This window comes from Podarcis pityusensis (assembly GCF_964106645.2).
Source record: "Podarcis pityusensis genome assembly, chromosome: 1".
NCBI classification, from domain to species: Eukaryota; Metazoa; Chordata; class Lepidosauria; order Squamata; family Lacertidae; genus Podarcis; species Podarcis pityusensis.
In genome coordinates, this window is record NC_138028.1 from 92,857,937 (window position 1) to 92,876,282 (window position 18,346).

Below are 18,346 nucleotides of genomic sequence, written 5' to 3' on the forward strand. Positions count from 1 at the left end.
AAGATCATAGCATCAAGGGTGGGGAAATGGTGGGAATCCATCATTCCACTGTTGTTATTATTCCTTCAATGCAAGCATTTCGCCTCACCAGACATAGCAATCTCCCCTTTCCTCTCACCCACCCCCGCAAACTGTTCTGCCATCAGGGTGGGTGGGCATGGGGAGTGGCTACCCTCTTAGAATAGGTAACCTCTTCATCAAGTTAGCACATACAAAATCTTTTTAATTTCTTAAGATCCAGTTTGCGAAGGCAGCTGCTATTTTTCTCCTTGTAGCATCTTCTAAATTTTACCTGTTTGTTTCTAGTCCTCAGCCACCTAAGCCACAGACCCCAGAGACTCCCTGGTCAGAAGAAGATAATGCTGTTTACCACCTAACAGATGATGACTTTGACAAGTTCACCAAGGAGCATCCTTCTGTTTTAGTGATGTTCTATGCACCATGTGAGTCTGCATCTTTTTGTTTGTTTATTGTTCACCAATATATTGAGAGATGATCTGGTTCACATAGTGTACTTAGACTCTTGAGTAAGCTTAGATGTCATGGAATAAGAGGAGGGGACCTCTTGTGGATCAGGAATTGGTTAAGTTGCGGGGAGCATAGAGCAGGAATAAATGGACAGTGGTAGAGTTGGAAAAGGTTCTGAAAACGGCAACCAAAATGATCAAGGGGTCGGAGTAACTCCTCTATGAAGAAAGGTCGCAGCATTTGGGATTTATTTATTTTTTTACTTTTGAGAAAAGGTAAGTAAGAGGTGGCATGATAAAAGTTTGTAAAATTATGCCTGGCATAGAGAAAGTGGATAGAGAGAGGTTTTTTTTGTCTCCGCCTCTGATAACATTAGAACTCATGGACATCCAATGAAGCTGAATGTTGGAAGATTCAGGGCAGACAAAAGAAAGTAGCTATTTATGCAACACATAGTTAAACCACGGAACTCGTTCCCACAGGAGGCAGTGATGGCCACTAACTCGGATGGCTTTCAAAGAGGATTAGACAAATTCATGGAAGACAAGTCTACCAGTGACTGCGAGCCATGATGGCTATGATCTGCCTCCATGGTCGGATGCAGTATGCTTCTGAATACCAGTTGCTGGAAACCCCAGGAGGGGGAGCATGTTCTTGTGCTTGGGTCCTGCATGCAGTTTTCCCATAGGCAGGTTCTCACAGGTTGGCCCCTGGGAGAATAGGATGCCGAACCAGATGAGCCATTTGCCTGATCCAACAGGGTTTCCTGGTGACTGAATCCAGGGTTGCTAGGAACCTTAGAAACTATAGTTTCCCAATCCTGCTATGAATGTTCAGGACAGTATCCATGCAATAGATTCTATGGTTTGGCCCTATGACGGGACAAACCGCAAGCATTCTGTACTAATGTTTCCCATGTGTCTACGAATGAAAAAAGGAAAGATGTAGACGTTAAATATTTTAGCACTGGAGCTGGAAAACAAACCACTCAATTCAGAACCCAGTTTATTTTGTCAAACAGCTTGAAGGTGTCAAGCAAATTAATTCGGTTTCTCTCTGTTATGCTAGATTTGCATCCATATGTTTAGGGTATATTTTTATATACAGGAGAACATTCAAATACACCATCCCCTGAAGTGCTACAGACCAAATAAAGGATTAGCACTTGATCCTACTGAATAGATAAAATGGTTTTCAGTTCATTCAGGTTTCACTAAATGATTGTCTAAATGATTACTTAAACTTTGCTGTGCTATGTTAATACCCCCTTTTAAACTAGATATAGATTCATTGAATTATTACATGTATTTTATGTCCAATTATGTCATCCTTATGACATAAGGATGGAGGACGACCCTGTGGAGGTTATCGTATTTCATAGTGATCCCATTTTACAGATGAGAGGGGGCCTAGGCTCATCATGACTTTGCAAGCCCACTCAGCCAGAATGCTTGTTTATGAATCAGGATTTCAGCTCAGACTGCCTGTGGCAAATCCAGTTCTTTTATGCAGTACAGCACACTAAAAAGCTTTTATGGAACTTTGGACACTAACCATTGTAGCTTCTGAGTTGCAGAGAACAAAATTCCACTGAATGGATTACTCCTGTGGACCAAAGAGAGATTCCCCCTTCCCTTTTTCAGCCCCTGGCCCCACAAAAATATTTGCTCCAGAGGGTTGGAGGGCTCTCTGGAACAGCATGGGAGGTGTTGTGGTCTGCAGGGGAAACTGGCAGCTATCTCCTCCTGCTGCTTGTTCTGAGCCATGAACGGAAGGAGCCCTGCCATTTGCAGAACAGCAGGTCTGGATTCAATCCAATGTCTTCCTTTTAAAAAAACACACATTTAGAACATTTTTTTGCTGATGGCAAGGATAATAGCTAGTGATTACTAAACAGGCAGATTTCACTGCTGCCAGGATGCAGAAGCACTTTTCTACTAGGAATCCCCTGCAGGCAACATTAAGTGAAGGTGAATATGCAAGTTAATTAACAGAAGACAGCTATCATAAACAGTTATCTCCATGATTAAAAGATCTTCTCCAGACACTTTTTATATTTACTAATGGAGTCACCTTACAAATATAAGTAGATAAGATTCTTCCTTGAAAGCAATGCAGCAAAGACAATGAGCTTATTCATATTTCTTTCATCCTTGGGACACCTGAAAGGTTGCAAACTTACTAGCTCGAGAACAGCAAAAATCAAACCAAAGCCAAGAGTGCTTCATGTACACTGAAGTGTGCACCTAATTTGTTTCTTTTAATGGGAATTTTGATACGAGATTTGCAGCACTGACTTGGAGTTAGTAACCTGGCGATAAAACTAGTATACAGTTGCATTGTGTTTATACACTACAGATCTTACGTTCATAGAGTGTTCTTTTGGAGAGGAGACAGAATTGTGGTGGTAACTTGATTACAAAGTTGTAAGATGGGCAGAATATTAAGGGTCCATTAGTGCAATACAATTCGTTGACACACATCAGAGCAAACTGTCCTTAGCATAGGTCCAACACATTTTGGTAGCAGAGGAAGAAAATTAGAATGACTCCCCTGGTGGTAAAAGATACCATAATACACTGTGTAGTGTGCTATTGACTGTCCTTGAATGTTTGCCCAGCTCAGGGAACAGATTTGGGGTAACTCACCTTGACTTAATGGTAAAGCAGGGCCATTTTCTGAAATGATATATACTTCATGGCACATGGAGGATTTCTCCAGTGGTAAGATTCTTCACATACTTTAAGTTGATGGTGCCTTGGTGGTTTGATTAGATGCTGCCATTATTTTTCCACACAACTTGATTTTCATGTCATACCCTCGAACAGTGATTCCCAAACCTTTTTTCCACCAATGGACCTTTGCAAGATTGTTGAGGGACTTGGTGGATCCTTTAATGATTTTCTACCTCTTTGGGCAATTGTAATGTGCTGTGCAAAATACTGTGTGATTTTTAATTGTATTTTTATTGTTGCTTTTATTTCTTATATTGTATTTTATTACCATTTAAATTCTATAGAATTCCACTGGTAGCATTTGCACATCACAGTAAACCGTAACTTATGGTTTGCATCCTTGGCTTACCATTACTTTCTGTAGCCAAGGTTTGTTCTTGGCTTATGAATTGTAGCTTGTTTGGAGAGCAACATACCATGATCCCTGGTTTGACCATAATGCTAGGTCAGAGACTGTGGTTTGTTTTTCCCAGCAGAAGTAGGGAGGAATGAAGCTGACATTTTACCTGTTTGTGAAGCTTTAAACAGTAAACCAGGGGCTACATATACACCGGTGTCCTAATGTGCCCACTTTGTAGAATTGTAGAGTTGGAAGAGACCCAAGGGTCGTCTAGTCCAACCCCTTGCAATGCAGGGATCTCAACTAAAGCATACATGACAGATGACCATATAACCTCTGCTTTAAAACTTCCAAGGAAGAAGAGTCTGTCATCTCTCATGGGAGTCTGTTTCACTGTCAAGCAGCTCTTACTGTCAGAAAGTTCCTCCTGATGTTTAATCGGAATCTCCTTTCATGTAACTTGAATCCACTGGTTTGGGTTGTGCTCTGTGGAGCAGAGGAAAAGAAGCTTGCTCCATCTTCCATGTGACAGCCCTTTCGATATTTGGAGATGGCTATCTTATCTCCTAGGGACGCGGGTGGCACTGTGGGTTAAACCACAGAGCCTAGGACTTGCCGATCAGAAGGTTGGTGGTTCGAATCCCCGCGACGGGGTGAGCTCCCGTTGCTCGGTCTCTGCTCCTGCCAACCTAGCAGTTCGAAAGCATGTCACAGTGCAAGTAGATAAATAGGAACTGCTCCAGCAGGAAGGTAAACGGCGTTTCCGTGCGCTGCTCTGGTTCGCCAGAAGTGGCTTAGTCATGCTGGCCACATGACCCGGAAGCTGTATGCTGGCTCCCTCAGCTAATAAAGCGAGATGAGCCCCGCAACCCCAGAGTGGGTCACGACTGGGCCTAATGGTCAGGGGTCCCTTTACCTTTTAGCTCATCTCCTCTCAGTCTCATCTTTACCAGGCTAAACATACACAATTCCCTCAATTCTTCCTCTTGGGAATATTTTTTTAAGGTACCTTTTGTGCTCCCCCCCCCCAGAGCATATTATATTGTGTGTGTTGCAGAATTGTGCTCACATATGTTCCTTTGAGCTCAGTCTGTACCCACCGCAAACACTACAGTAGTGAAAGGAAGGTTCAGCTCTTGTTTCTAAGACGATTGTGTATTTGTGGGGGTGGGGATTTGATTGAGAGGCAGCACATCAAAGGGTGTGCTGTGTCTGACCCAGTTTCCCCAGTCCTCTGGCGATCTCTTCAGCAAAAGGAGCACTCGGCTGTATTTCATTCCCTACGTGATGGTTGTGGGGGGAGGAAGCATTTGTGACAAGCTAACAGGGCTAAGAGATTTACACTTCCGAGCCTAGTAACCATAATCTATCTGGCCAAGTTAATATGGCTGTAAATAAAGTTGCCTGAGGTAGAACAAGCAGATCAGGCAACTGAGGTGGCAAGGCATAGCATGTGAACTTCAGTGGTGCATTGACCATTAGTTTAGTTTTGGTCACCCTGGCCAAGGGGCAGTAGTACAAATTCAGATGCTGTACTGTCCTAAAGTCACCAGTTACCAGGTCAGTGAAGCTTGTCGTGGTTTCGCACAGTGACTAACAACAGGCACATTCTGGTTCCAAGGCCAAGGAGGAATTACAACTGGATTATTGTTCAGATATAAGTAATAATTGGTGCAATGCCAGTAGTACCTGAACCACTTGTAGGTCTTAAGGTCACCCATTTTGATCCAGGAGAAAGTTGCTTTGATTGATTAACGGCTTTGAGGGTTTTTGTTTTATTACAGTCAATATAAATGTTATTAAGTAAACAAACAAATAAGCAAACTTCTCCCAGTGACCCCGAGTCCATTACAGTATCGCTGCACAGAAATTCAGTAAGCAGAAGCATGTCCTAAGATGGTTCCAGACAAAAACAACCAACAACACTAGGGTCCGACCCTAAAATGCAAGACTTTACTAAATCTTTTTTTCTTTCTTACATGGATCTCTACTCTCCCTAAATCCATGTCAGGAGCACTTCCTCATTTTTACCAAGGAAAAACAAGCGTGTTTCAAATCTACTATCTGAGAGTCTATAAATAGTAGTGATCTTTTTAAAATGCCTTGGAAATGTTTTACTTCAGTGGGGAAAGCTTAAAACATGTGTGAGATGTTATCCTGTAGAGAAAAGATGGAATATCTTGCCCTGAGGTAAATCACAGGTGCATATCCAGAGCTATTAACTGCTTGTCAGCAGGCATTCCCAAGGTGCATCTGCATTTACACAAAAGAATTTCTTGCTTAGATCTGGTTACATAAACTGCACTTCACAGCTCTCAAGCATAGCATGCGGTGGGACATTTTAGCATTTGCAAGCTTCTTTGAATATTGGTTGTTTAGATAACATAAATTCCCCTATGAAATTGTCTCTCCTCAGCATAGCTATGGACAATGCAATTTGCCGCAATTGCTGTGTTAAAATGGGAAGCGGCGCTTAAGGGTGCTAAGGGGATTCAAATTGAACTGCTTGGGCTCTTCTCTCCACCACTGCCACCCTTCTCTTTCAATTTGACAAATCAATTCATTCTGTGACTGGTTTTTACCCCCACAGGGGTAAAAAAAATAAATCGTTGATTCTCTCCCCAGCCTTAGGCACAGAAATGTCTTGGTTCATATGTGCCTGCTTAACCCCCACTGGTTAACTTGTGAAGAATGCCAGAGCATAGACCTGAAAACCCTTATCCTCCGATCCTAGAGTGTGAGGGTAGATTATGATCATTCACAATGGGGGGGGGGGACCTTTGGTCCATCAGGCGTTATTGGACTCCAGTTCCAGCTGGAGATACTCTCTGCACATACTCAGAAGCTCTTTGCTACATATTCCACTGATGTATTTCAGCATTGATCATTGGTTCTGGCTCACTCTAAGCCCAATTCAAGCCTTCAACTGACATGCCTTGTGAATATTATGCTCCTTGCCTTTTGAGCTTTGCTGCTTCTTTCATGCGCTGCTGCCATTTACTTACCTGTATTGTAGGGACAGACTGAAAAACCTTATAGCATTCTTACCTGAGAGGTGGGCAAATAAACATCAAGTTCTGTATGGGCTTGTTGTATGTTTACTATTTCCACCCTAAACAGTTCTTTACTTTTTAAAAATCACTAATGTATTTTTAAATTTTTCATGGCCAGTAGATTAAGCTAGGGTGAATAACTGATGGGTTTTGATTGCTAGGTGTAGGACCTCGTGAGTGTTTGGCAGGTCAGAGATGGAACCAGTTGAATTTTGGTGGATATGGCAAGAGTCTGATGGGCTTTGACTCATCAGGCTAGAGCCTTGTACATCGAGTGTGGGTTCCATAGGAGGTAGTTTAACACACACACCACAACTCAGAATATCTGATAACAAACACAATGCAAGAGTAACATGTGCTTGTCTTCACTTGCACACAGGGCCGTCTTAAGCATATCCGGTGCCGTGGTGCAAAGATCCTTCTGGTGCCCCCCCAACAACTCCAAGGGAGGGGGCGGTGGAAAATGTCCTCTGCCTCCCCCACTGTCCCGATCCCCAGCATGGTGGTGGCGATCAAGCAGGAAAACGTGCTGGCAGACATGCTCTCCAGCATTGGGGTGTCCGAGAAGGCAGCCCAGGAAGGCTGCACGCCGCCTTTCGCCAGGAAGCCGGAGGAAGACAACGACTGGGAGCAGGGCCTTCTTTAGCAAATGCAGAGGCTTGGGAGGGAAGCTGAGCCTCTGTGGGGATCGCTCTGCTCTTGCGCAGGCTTAGGAAGGAAGCTGCACCCCCGCCAGCCATATAGTTGGCGGGGCGCAGCTGGCAGGCGTGCAGGGAAAGGGGAGGCCGCCGGCAAAGCCGCGCAGCTCGCCTACTCGCTAGGGTGCCCCTGAGAGGCCGGCGCCCTGGCGCAACAAACCACTAAGACCAATGGGAAAGGCGGCTCTGCTTGCACACACACAATGCAGTATGATTCAAAAGAGAAAACAAGTCATAACATACTGGGAAGGGCATTGTAGGTATGGAGGCATCCAGGGTCCATCTTGCACAGGGTGATGACTCAAAGATCTGCAAAGCCTTCTGGGTAGATCAGGCCCAGTAATTTTCATGGTACCCAGCATATTGGACAAACCAGCCATGCAAAGGCCACAGGGTTGCTTTCAACCCTACTCTCTGCCACAAATCAGGCCTACATTATTACATTTCTCCACACGCTCCCCACCCCCAACGCCCACCACACATATGTAAGAGGATAGGTGTCACAGGGAGAGAGGTGACCCTTTATACATCCGGTGATGAAATTGTGGGTAGGAAGGTAGTTAGCAACAGAGCTTGTAAGTGCATAATCTGTTATTAAATGCAAACAATTCATTTGGTGAAATAATAAAGGGATGCATTTTAAGTTGTGGAAATCAAGTGTGCCTTTCTCCCCATCTAGTGGCTGGTCCACAAGAGGTTTGTCAGTGTGCTGTTCATCCTGCATAAGCTATGTGGAGCTCAAACCCCCATGTATTTCCACCAGCAGGAGCATTAACGAAGTTGGCAGGGCTCCCATCAGCAAGTTGAAAAGATTTTGAGCTGTGGGCTTACTGGATGGCATTGAATGTAGATTTATCTAGGTGCTGAGCTTCTGTATCTTATGTTTACTCACAGTACCAGACATACCATGTATACCTGTTGCAAATATAAACGCCATACTAATAATCTAGTGATAATATATTTCAGGCTTGATTCAAAGCCTTATATGTTCTGTAGTTATTGCAGACATTTTCAAAGATGTGTCAGTATTTTATTTGCCATTCCCTGTAATAGCAAAGTTAAGAAGCTGAATGTCAATCAGATCTGAAGACAACAACAACAATGGACCCAACAAAAAATAGCCCAACAAAGACCTATTAGTTCCCAGAACTTATACAGTGGTACCTCAGGTTAAATACTGAATTCGTTCCGGAGGTCCGTTCTTAACTTGAAACTGTTCTTAACCTGAAGCACCACTTTAGCTAATGGGGCCTCCCGCTGCTGCCATGCCGCCGGAGCACGATTTCTGTTCTCATCCTGAAGCAAAGTTCTTAACCTGAAGCACTATTTCTGGGTTAGCGGAGTCTGTAACCTGAAGCGTCTGTAACCTGAAGCATATGTAACCTGAGGTACCACTGTATAATGTTGGTGGCATTAGATGGTCCTGCCTTTGCTGCTTCATTTTCCTGGGCTATCTCTTGTTGACACCCTGCTGTGTCCTGGATTTCTCCATTGTTTTAGGGATGTAGGAAGCTGCCTTAAACCAATTCCTACCATTATTCCATCTAACCCTGTATTTTCTAGACGGAATGGCAGTGGCTCTGCAGGATTTTAGACAGGATTCTATTCCAGCTTTACCTCAGGATGTGTGGCCCTTTTTATGTGATATACCTCTTTTTTTCTCTGGTCAGGCCTCTCTTCTGTCACCAGGGTGGGAAGGGAGGTCTAAAGGAAGCAGAAATTGGGCAGAGTTGCGCAAGTGGAAATCCTGACAGAACTAGTTAATTGGATATTGCCGATTGTCTGGACTAATCAGATAATGATAAAGTCCACATAGTTATGGAGAGGAAGCATTCTTACTTAGTTCATAACCTGAAAAGGTTATTTTAAAGCACTTGCACTCTCATGCAAAATTCAACTGTGCCAGGTTCTTCTAGATTAAAATAATACAAGTTTCTCTTTGTTGTTGTTTTAATGCATAGGAATGATGGTTACACAGTGGGTTGGTTAACACAAGGCATTCCATTTGCAAGTACTCTTGTTTGAAAGAGAGCACCAAGGTTGCTAAGTGAAATACTCAAAGCGAGCAAATGCCAAAGCTTAATTAAAGACTGAATCACAGAGCAAAGGCACAAAGGCATTTTTCTACCACAGTAACAGTCACAAACTAAAAACAGTTCAGCTATATAAGATAGCTAGTTAGCATGGGCAAGGGGGCCCCGGTAGTAATATCATTTTTGGCAAATGTGTTCCCTGTTGTCCATCTTGTTAAAAGCTTTGTATGTAATAAGCTTTGTATTTTGCAAATAATTCAGCATACTGTAATTGAGCACATTTTGCATATTTTCAGCAGAATTGTAACCCTCAGGCAAGAGTAAACTGTAGAAATGTTAATACAATCCCATTGTGATGTGGATTGTCCATCTACAGCCCATTCTTCCATCATCTGTAATTACCTGTAATTACAAAAAAACGATATTACTGGGTCTGGCCCATAGTCCTTTGATCCCAGTAACTTAGGTCCCTTTTCACCAGTCACGTACAGTAAAGACTTAAATATAGGCTCAAAGCAAACACCTTTGTGTATGTCTAACAACCTTGAAGTTGCTCAAGGAAGCTCCAAGTCTGAGGATTTATGGGTTCTGAGATAATCTGAAGTGATTTTTTAAAGTACTTTCATATAGGTGGAAAGGTTAGAACTGTTTTGCAATTCATTTCACAAGAAAAACCTCAACTAAAGTCTAGTATACTTTTTATGGATCAGTCCCAGAGGTATAGTTTGAGAAACTAGTTCCAACAAAATGGATTGGTTCCAGACTTAATCATATTTGGTGTAGGGCCACTTGTATGAGTGGGAGCCTGCAATCCTAGCCTCATTTACCTGGGAGTAAGCCCCACTGAATTCAGTAGGACTTACTCCTGAGCAGACATGGTTAGGATTGCATTGTAACTCTGACTCCAACCCAGTGTTTCACACTTTGTGTACAAGTGTTGTTCACAGTTCACCAGCAGCAACATCCTTCCCATAGTGTATAAGTAATAACTTGGACTATAAGGCAGTGCCCTTGTCTGCTTCAGCTCTTGAAAGACTTAGGTGAGGATTGTCATCTGGGGAAAAAAATCAATGCACATTTATAGCAAAAGATCATGTAAATAAGGTATGAACATAATAAAAATCTGAACAACTGAGTTATGCAGTAAAACTTGATGGGTTACCTAATCAAATCTATGAGGGTGATAAAAATGGTTTATTATCTCCCTTAATCCATAACTTCTAAGAGTCATATAACCTAAAGCAGTGGAAGTATTAGGTCTGGATAAACAGAGTGCTTTCAGGACCGAGCAGCTATGCTGGATGAAGAATGAGAACATGAGTGTCACTTTTTTTTACTAGAGTTGTGGGCACCTGAAGATTTAATTCTGTGGAGTGTAAATGTCTCCATGCTTCCATGCTTCCTTCGTGATATTATTGATTATATGACACTGAATATTGTGCATGATACCTTGGGCATATTGCATTATTACTTTGGACAGTGCACCACATTCCCCATTTTAAATTATTGAAGCAACTTCCATTTTTAAGTGCTGATCCAGACAGCTCTGCTCAACAGCTGCTTGCACTCCCTGGTCATGAAGATGCTGGCCCTTTCCCACCATAGGCCAGCAGAGAAGCCTGCTTCACCTCTGCTAGCTGATTGACAACCCTACCTGGGTTCAAATGCTGCGGATTGGGGGCCATATCTTTCCCAGCTGATATGGGCCTCACCTGGGAACTTTACATTTTCTCTGAGGAGACATATAGAGACAAACTGCTGGCATGTGCCTGGGATAATATCACTTGGGGAGAGCTTGAGGTAAGAGAGGAGGGGCAAGCCAGATGCAGGGGATGCAACACAGGCAGTTTGTGGATGTTTTGCATGCTAGCCCCTTCTCTACACAGAAGAATTAGAGTGTGCTATCAGCCAGCCTTCTGGCCTGTTGATGCTGCAGCTGAACACCAGGTCACTTTTCAGTAAGCTCTCCCTCGTCCATTTGATTCACATGTGGAGGTGCGTTTCTAACTAGTACAGCCTGAACCTAAGAGCAGGATGGAACTGATGGTGGCCTGCTTGTTCATAAAGCTGTTTGAGGATGAAATTGCTTATCTCCACCAGGACCTTAACTCCTCCTGCTCCTCCTCCTCCTCCTCTTCCTCCTCTTCTTCTATTTGTATGCCACCCTATACCCATAGATCACAGGGTGGTTCACAACATAAAATTACAATATATTAAAAAATACATAATAAAAGTAAGAACAAAAGCAAAGCAATAATTCCTCCCTTCCACATTTAAAAGGGCGTCGATGTCCATCAGCCAAAGACCTGTTTAAAGGTGTATAGTGAAGGTGCCAGCCAAACATCTCTGAGGAGAGCATTCCACAAGCAAGGAGCCACTGCAGTAAAGGCCTGTTCTCATGTCTGCCGCCCTCTGGACCTCTTATGGAGGAGGCACATGAAGAAGGGACTCAGTGGATGATCTCCTATTAGAAAAGGTGAATCTCAAGAGGTCTAGTCCTGTTTTGTTAGATGAATTACAGGTGCTATGGCTTGAGGATGTGGACCTGTTGAGTACAAAATATTTTAGGTTCAGCAAATTATGATACTTGGATATAAATGAGGGATGTGCTGTTGTTTAGTGAGTATGCTACGGTCTGAGGTTCAGTCTCTGGCATTTCCCCCTAAAAGGATCTCTAGTTCAACTAGGAACATGTTTGCTTGAATTCATGGGAAGCTGCTAAAGGTCAGAGTAGATAGCACAGGTTAGAAGACCAATGGTCTGACTTGATCTAAAGCAGCTTTATAAGTTCTTTAGCAAAAACCAAAGTGCAGTAGCCATGATCTAGACTATTTGGCCTGCATGCATAGTTGAACTGAAGAATAAGCTGTGTGAACAAGGCACTGTTGGTACAGAATGTGCCTAGTATTTTCTTAAATACTCAGCCCAGAAGCTTCCTTTCTTGTGTCCTTTCCATAATGCATCAATTTCTGAAATCATCAATTTCATCACTCAGAAATGTATTTAAACTGGATCAAATGCTTTCATGTCATCATTTTGCAGCACATGCAAATATATTTTTGTTTGTTTTGCTAATCACTCATTCCAGACTGCAGTCAAAAGTAACTAAGCGTCCTCATTCCCTTTAAAATATGCATTCTTTGTAGATAAGGAGTGTGGATGTATGATCAGTTAATGCTCATTAATGCCACAAAAGCCACCCACACCTGTGTGTACAGTGGTAATTCACACACCTCAATTATTAGATCTGTTAGGGAGTCTCTTGAAAAGAGATTGGGAGAGAGGGCATTGCTTATCATTACATTTCTGCCCCCTGTTGTGCTGGCAATGCAAGTTTCTGACCAGCATTCCACATGCTGACTGATTCTGTAAAGGAATAATTATGTTCCGAATATACATGGAATTTTAAACTATTTTTGTGTACTACTATCTTTGGGCTACGTTTTTCAAGCAAAAGAACTGCATTTCTAATACGAAATGTGGTGGTGATATAATCATTAGTGTTGGGTTCTGCATCTTTCTGTAACTATTTTCAGATACGGTAGGGACTGCTGCATCTTTTGCCCCAGTGTGCAAAACAGAATCCATAAGGTCTTACCTATCTCTATACACACATGAAGGTGTGGTATAAAAGGTATAAAAGGTTTATTTCTCACATAGGCTCCCCCGCTAAACTCATTACTCAAAAGGGAATAATGAACAAAGGCTGTCAGAAAAGTAGTCCACAGCATGACCTGCACCATATGGCATTAGGGAGATAGATTGCATGTGCTAATTTAGATCTCTGCCTTCATTAACATTTTCTTATGTTTTCCCCAAATTAACTACCATGCTGACTCAACAGTCAAGGAATACTTGTCAAGGAACCAATTCCTTAGAATTGGTTAATATTATATCTGGATCAGCTGAAGACAGAAATGCTACCTGATCTTCTTTCAGTCATGTTCCCGGACATGTTTCATTTGCATAGCTGCTTTTTTCCATCCATAATGCCAGCAACACCCTTTTTCATCTGCTGAGGTTTTCGTTGTCTGTCTCTAAATTCTCACTAGGAAAGAAAAAACCAAGTCATAAAATATTTCAGTGCCTGACATGAACAGGCAGTTGCAGATCAGAAGCAATGATTAGTAAATTGTATTCCTTCCCCTGCCATTCCATTGCCAATACTGTATGGAATTTAGAGCCTTCAGCTTTTCCTTTTTCTATAAGTTCCTGCTCCAGTTCCGCATGATCCCCAGAGCCTTGTTTTATCCTGTATAAAACTGTAATACCCTTTTATAGTTATATTTAACATTTTAAACCACTTCGCCCACAGGCCTCAGATGGAATCAATACATGGTTGTATTTTGGCTGATTTCATGTCATGAGTACTCAGCAACCACATGCTTAGATCACAACTGGATAGTGAAATATACAGGCAGTTAAGTCAGATTAGCCTGCCCATCACTCACTCATCACATTGGCATATCTTTGCATTGTTAGTGTAGAAGAATAACGTGAAATTTGTCTTGGTCTGTGTAATATAGATCTACCATCAGGTTGGGTCAAATGAAATTACCTTGGGGGTTCTCAGACAGTAGAAGTTTTGCCCTAGTCAGTTAGTTTGTTGATAGTGATTCTGGCTTCCTTTATCCCTGTTTTGGCTGATTACCCTCATATCTTGCTTTGAACCAAGCACACCTTGTGCAGTAGTACCATTTGTTAAGTCTATTTTTAAGTATAATATTTGACTCAGTAATACACATGCTCCACTGTTCTCATTAGCCCATGTTCTGTTGTAGCAGTCTTCACCCAGAAGAAAGGGAAATCCAAAGATCTTAAGAAGAAAAAGCTTTCCATTATCCCATAGACCCTTCCCAACAGGCCAGTTAACGGCTAATTGAAGAAAAATTCTACTAATTAATCATCAGTGTGCATTTACCTCCGGAATCTGGAAATGGGGGCCTCCATTTGCGGGAACTAACATTTGTACATTGCAAGTCTGGAGGAAACTTGCAGCTCAATTTTATTGCCTTTACCTAGGTGCTTCTAATGACTGATGTACCAATAAAACTATTTTGTGTCATTAAAGCAGCTATATGTTTATACCTTTTGAAAATGAATTTCCTCTCCTGCCTGGTGTGTAATACCAATTAATTTGAAATACAGCTATGGTTATTTCCATTCATAAAACCTTAGACAGTGTCTTGCATCATAGTGAACTGGCTCTTCCATTAAGCAGCATCTCACCAGCAAATCTTTGGTCAGATTCTGTCATATGTGACGTGCAACGTGATATTTGTGCTTACTGTACATTGTATTTAAAGCATATGCATGTGAAGAACAGTTTTGGTAGGAAGACTGTTTCTTTCCTGACATTTGGATGCTTTCCCTGTGCATCCAAATGTTTAATGTTTCTGGCATTTCAGTACACTTTATTTTAATCCCAGTGGGGTGTATTGTGAAATTGCTAGCTATTTCCAGGCAGTCTGAAATGTAGAAGGTTAAACGCATCAAAGAAGTAGTTGTTATGGTTTATGATGTTGTGTAAGTGTGAAGGAATTGTATCTTTTTGTTTTCGTTAAGGCTTTACTAGCGTTCATTGTTGCAGTGCAAAATTGTACCTCAGCCAGAGCTGTATTCATAGAGTGTAATGAGCATAGCATGAGACAGAGAAAGCAGGAAGGGTTTCTGGCACAAATATGAGGAATGGATCAGCAAACAGCAACAGCCTGTATAGAACATTGGTAGAAATACACTCAAATGGAATTGGAGGATACGTGAAAAATATACTTATAGTTTTTAATCTGGTGACCCAGTTGGGATCATTCAAGTCAAGAAACAAGAGACCCATCTGGACAGTAACAATGCTTTGTAAACTGGAGGTTCACTTTTTTCTATCCCTCTATCTGTATTCCTAATATGACAGAATTTGGTTGTGCTCTTTAAAAACATTGGTGGGAATATGGGATAGAAAAGAGAGTATAGTTTTAATGGTTTATCTGAGCTCCTAAGACTGCACATTTTTCTTCTCTAATGTTCTGTGTGACCGTATAAGATACCCTCTGTCTTTCATGGTCCATCTTAAAATGAAGATTCTTGAGAAGTTTATGTTCGAGATTGCTCTAGCTATAAATTAGTCAGACAGAGAGCAAAGAGAACTCTCTTGATAAGGATTGTGCTTCCTGTTTTGCAAGAAGGAATTTTCTTCAGGTCATATTCATCAGTGTGCATCATGGATTTTGTGCTGGTGTTTGCCCCTGTTTTCACTACAACATGCAATAATTTGGATTATGTCAAGTAGTATGTGAATGTGAACTAATGTGTGAATTGCTGGGTTGCCAGTAGTACATATGAAAAAAATCTAGGGGTCTTAGTGGACCACAAGCTTAACACGAGTCAACAGTGTAATGCAGCAGCAAAAAAAAGCTAATGCTTGACCGCTGCTTAAGTTTCAAGTAATCTGTAAAGAAACTGATCTGTAAAGAAACTGACCTCCCAATCCACTGGCCCTGACCATCCAACACTGCCGCTTGTTTTAGGCAGCACATCCTTCCTTATGTTTATGTGTTGAAGTAGGCACATACCGGTGGTTAGATGTGTACAGGATAGGCTATTGATGTGCTTAGTTTTCCTGCAGGTTAGAACATGGTTACAGCCCCTCTCTCACCGAATTTTAAAGAACCTGGTCTTAAGGAGCACTCAGGTAATTTGTACAGCTGCCAGATGTGAGTCGCTAACTTATTTTGCGTGGAATGTATAGCAGGAATACTCAAACCTGTTTAAATTCCCTTTGGGGACCTAATCCCCATGGAAACCTCTCATTCTACCAATGAGAGAGGCTGAAAAAATCTTCAGTGCATTCCCATTAACACACAACTCTCAAGCTGCACAGATCTCTTTGTGCAGTCACGTGGTTAGCATCTTTTAAAAAAAAGTACAAACCCATATTTGGAGCTTACTCTTTGGCTTCAGTTTGTTAAACATGTAACTGTTCAGTCCTCTTAATTTTGTAGAAATGCATACAAATGTATGAGCTGTTAAATATCAGGCTCCAAAGGCTTACAGTCTTCAAAGGCTGCATTGCCTGTAGAGCTGCCCATTACTCTCCCCTAGCTAGTCCTTGAGCAATAAGAACCTGAAGTGCATTTGCCTGAAACAAGCATGCACTCCTTTCTCTCTGGATTCATGCTGCTTCCAAAAACATTGCTGAACGATCCTCAAATGTAGGGAATACTTAACAAGAGTATTGAACAATGGACATGGCCTAGTACTTGCGTGGGGAATATAATTGGAGGCCTTGTGCCCCACTCCCATACCCATTTTAACTCTGTACATCCTTCCTCCCTGTTTGGTAAGACCAGGAGAAATGGTTATTGCACATTTTAAACCTGTGTTCTCATTCCATTAACAGAAATATTTGTGGCATGCAGCCATCAAAGAACATGGAAGCAAGCTAATGAATGCTAACGATTTCCAAGTAGCTTGTCAATAGAACAAATTTAATAATCAGTGTTTTGGGATTCTACATTCATAAGTCAGTGTGTTGCTAGGGTACAGAAGTCAGAGATACTGTCTTCTCCCATCTGCTTTGAGACTGATGGTGATCTGTATTTCCTGTCTGTGTCATTCTTCTAGCTTCAGGCCATAGCCTGGATGAGGCAGTGCCAAAAATTAAATGAGGAGTCTGTGAACACACTTTTTAATCCATAATCACTCAATGTGAGAGACGTATATGTGGCAAGTACATGTGACAACTAGCAATGTGACTAGCTATTCTACAATCAGAAAATGCTACATATAGAATAGTAAGAATTGATAGACAGATGAAGAAAAACAGTTTTCTAGTACATAAAGTTTAATGGTTTCAGTCCTAATTTCAACCATTAATCGCTGTTGGCATACTTTGTACTTTAGTTCAATAGCCACAAATTTTTAAAAAGTAAATATTAAAATATATTTCTCAATATTATCCAGATAGATACAAATAGATACCCTGCATGCGAAATCAGGCTTTGGTAGATTGAGCACAGGAGACCAACAGTGGGTCCAAGAGCCAAGAAGACAGCTTCTGCACATGCTGTAGAGAAAGTGAGGAGCAGATGGGGCTCATCAATGTGGGAAGGTAACCCATCTAGGAGATGGAAAATTCTGATCCTAAACCTCCACCACCTTGCGGGATCTATTTGGGAGGTGAAAAGGCAAACCCTACACATATCCAGATTCCAGAATGGAGTCCCTAAGGCAGTTGTACACCTCCTTCTGGCAACTCCTGCAGCCAGGCTGGTGCCAAACATATTGCTCTGCTTTTCTTTGGATCACATCCGTGAATCAGCACAAGACCTCCATACAAATTGCCCAGACTTGCGCCCCAGAGAGGACACTTCGATGTTGCTAACGCAGGTTTTTGACTTCAACCCTGAAGGAGCACTCCATTCTGTCTTGAGACAGACGAATGCCAGCAGCAGCAGCAGCTACAACACCACACACACACACACACACACACACACACACACACACACACTATTATATATCTTTTTAAGAGGAAGTAAACCTGTTTAAAGCATGCCCAATGTCCATATGAAAGCTATAGGCATCTCTTTATGCAGGTCTGCCTTGTAGCAGATCAGACTGTTGGTCTGTCTAGCTCAGTAATGTATATTGTGTCTCTGGCTCTGCAGAAGTCTTACCCACCACCTGCTAATTGAGCCTTTTAACAGGATTATACTTGGTACCTTCTGCGTATGAATAATGGGCTCTACAGCTTGAACTGTGGTCCCTTCGTCATATTGCTGGTCCTTTCCTATAGGAATTATTGTCTGTATCTTATTTATATTTTATTGATCTTTCATTAGGCCTCTTGTGGCTCACAGAATTAGTTTGTTTATTTATTTTTACTTTGTACTTAACTGATCCATGGCAAAATGCTTAGGTGGGCTTTTTTTTTTTTTAAGTACATTCCTCTGGAAGCCTTCCAGGCTTTGACAGATGACAAGGTAAGTCAGCCTCAAACTTAAGCAGCCACTGAGAGTGCTTGCTC

The 18,346-nt window shown here is 41.9% G+C and overlaps 1 protein-coding gene across 3 annotated transcripts in view; it reads left to right on the forward strand.

The window, feature by feature from the left end:
* The window catches only part of PDIA5 (protein disulfide isomerase family A member 5), a 149,849-nt gene that overhangs the window by 82,931 nt on the left and 48,572 nt on the right, over positions 1 to 18,346 (forward strand). For all 3 annotated transcript variants that reach the window (XM_081007550.1, XM_081007549.1, XM_081007551.1), the window contains exon 11: positions 307 to 443. In XM_081007550.1, the coding sequence (XP_080863676.1) occupies positions 307 to 443 (137 nt within the window). The remainder of the gene's footprint in view (positions 1 to 306; positions 444 to 18,346) is intronic.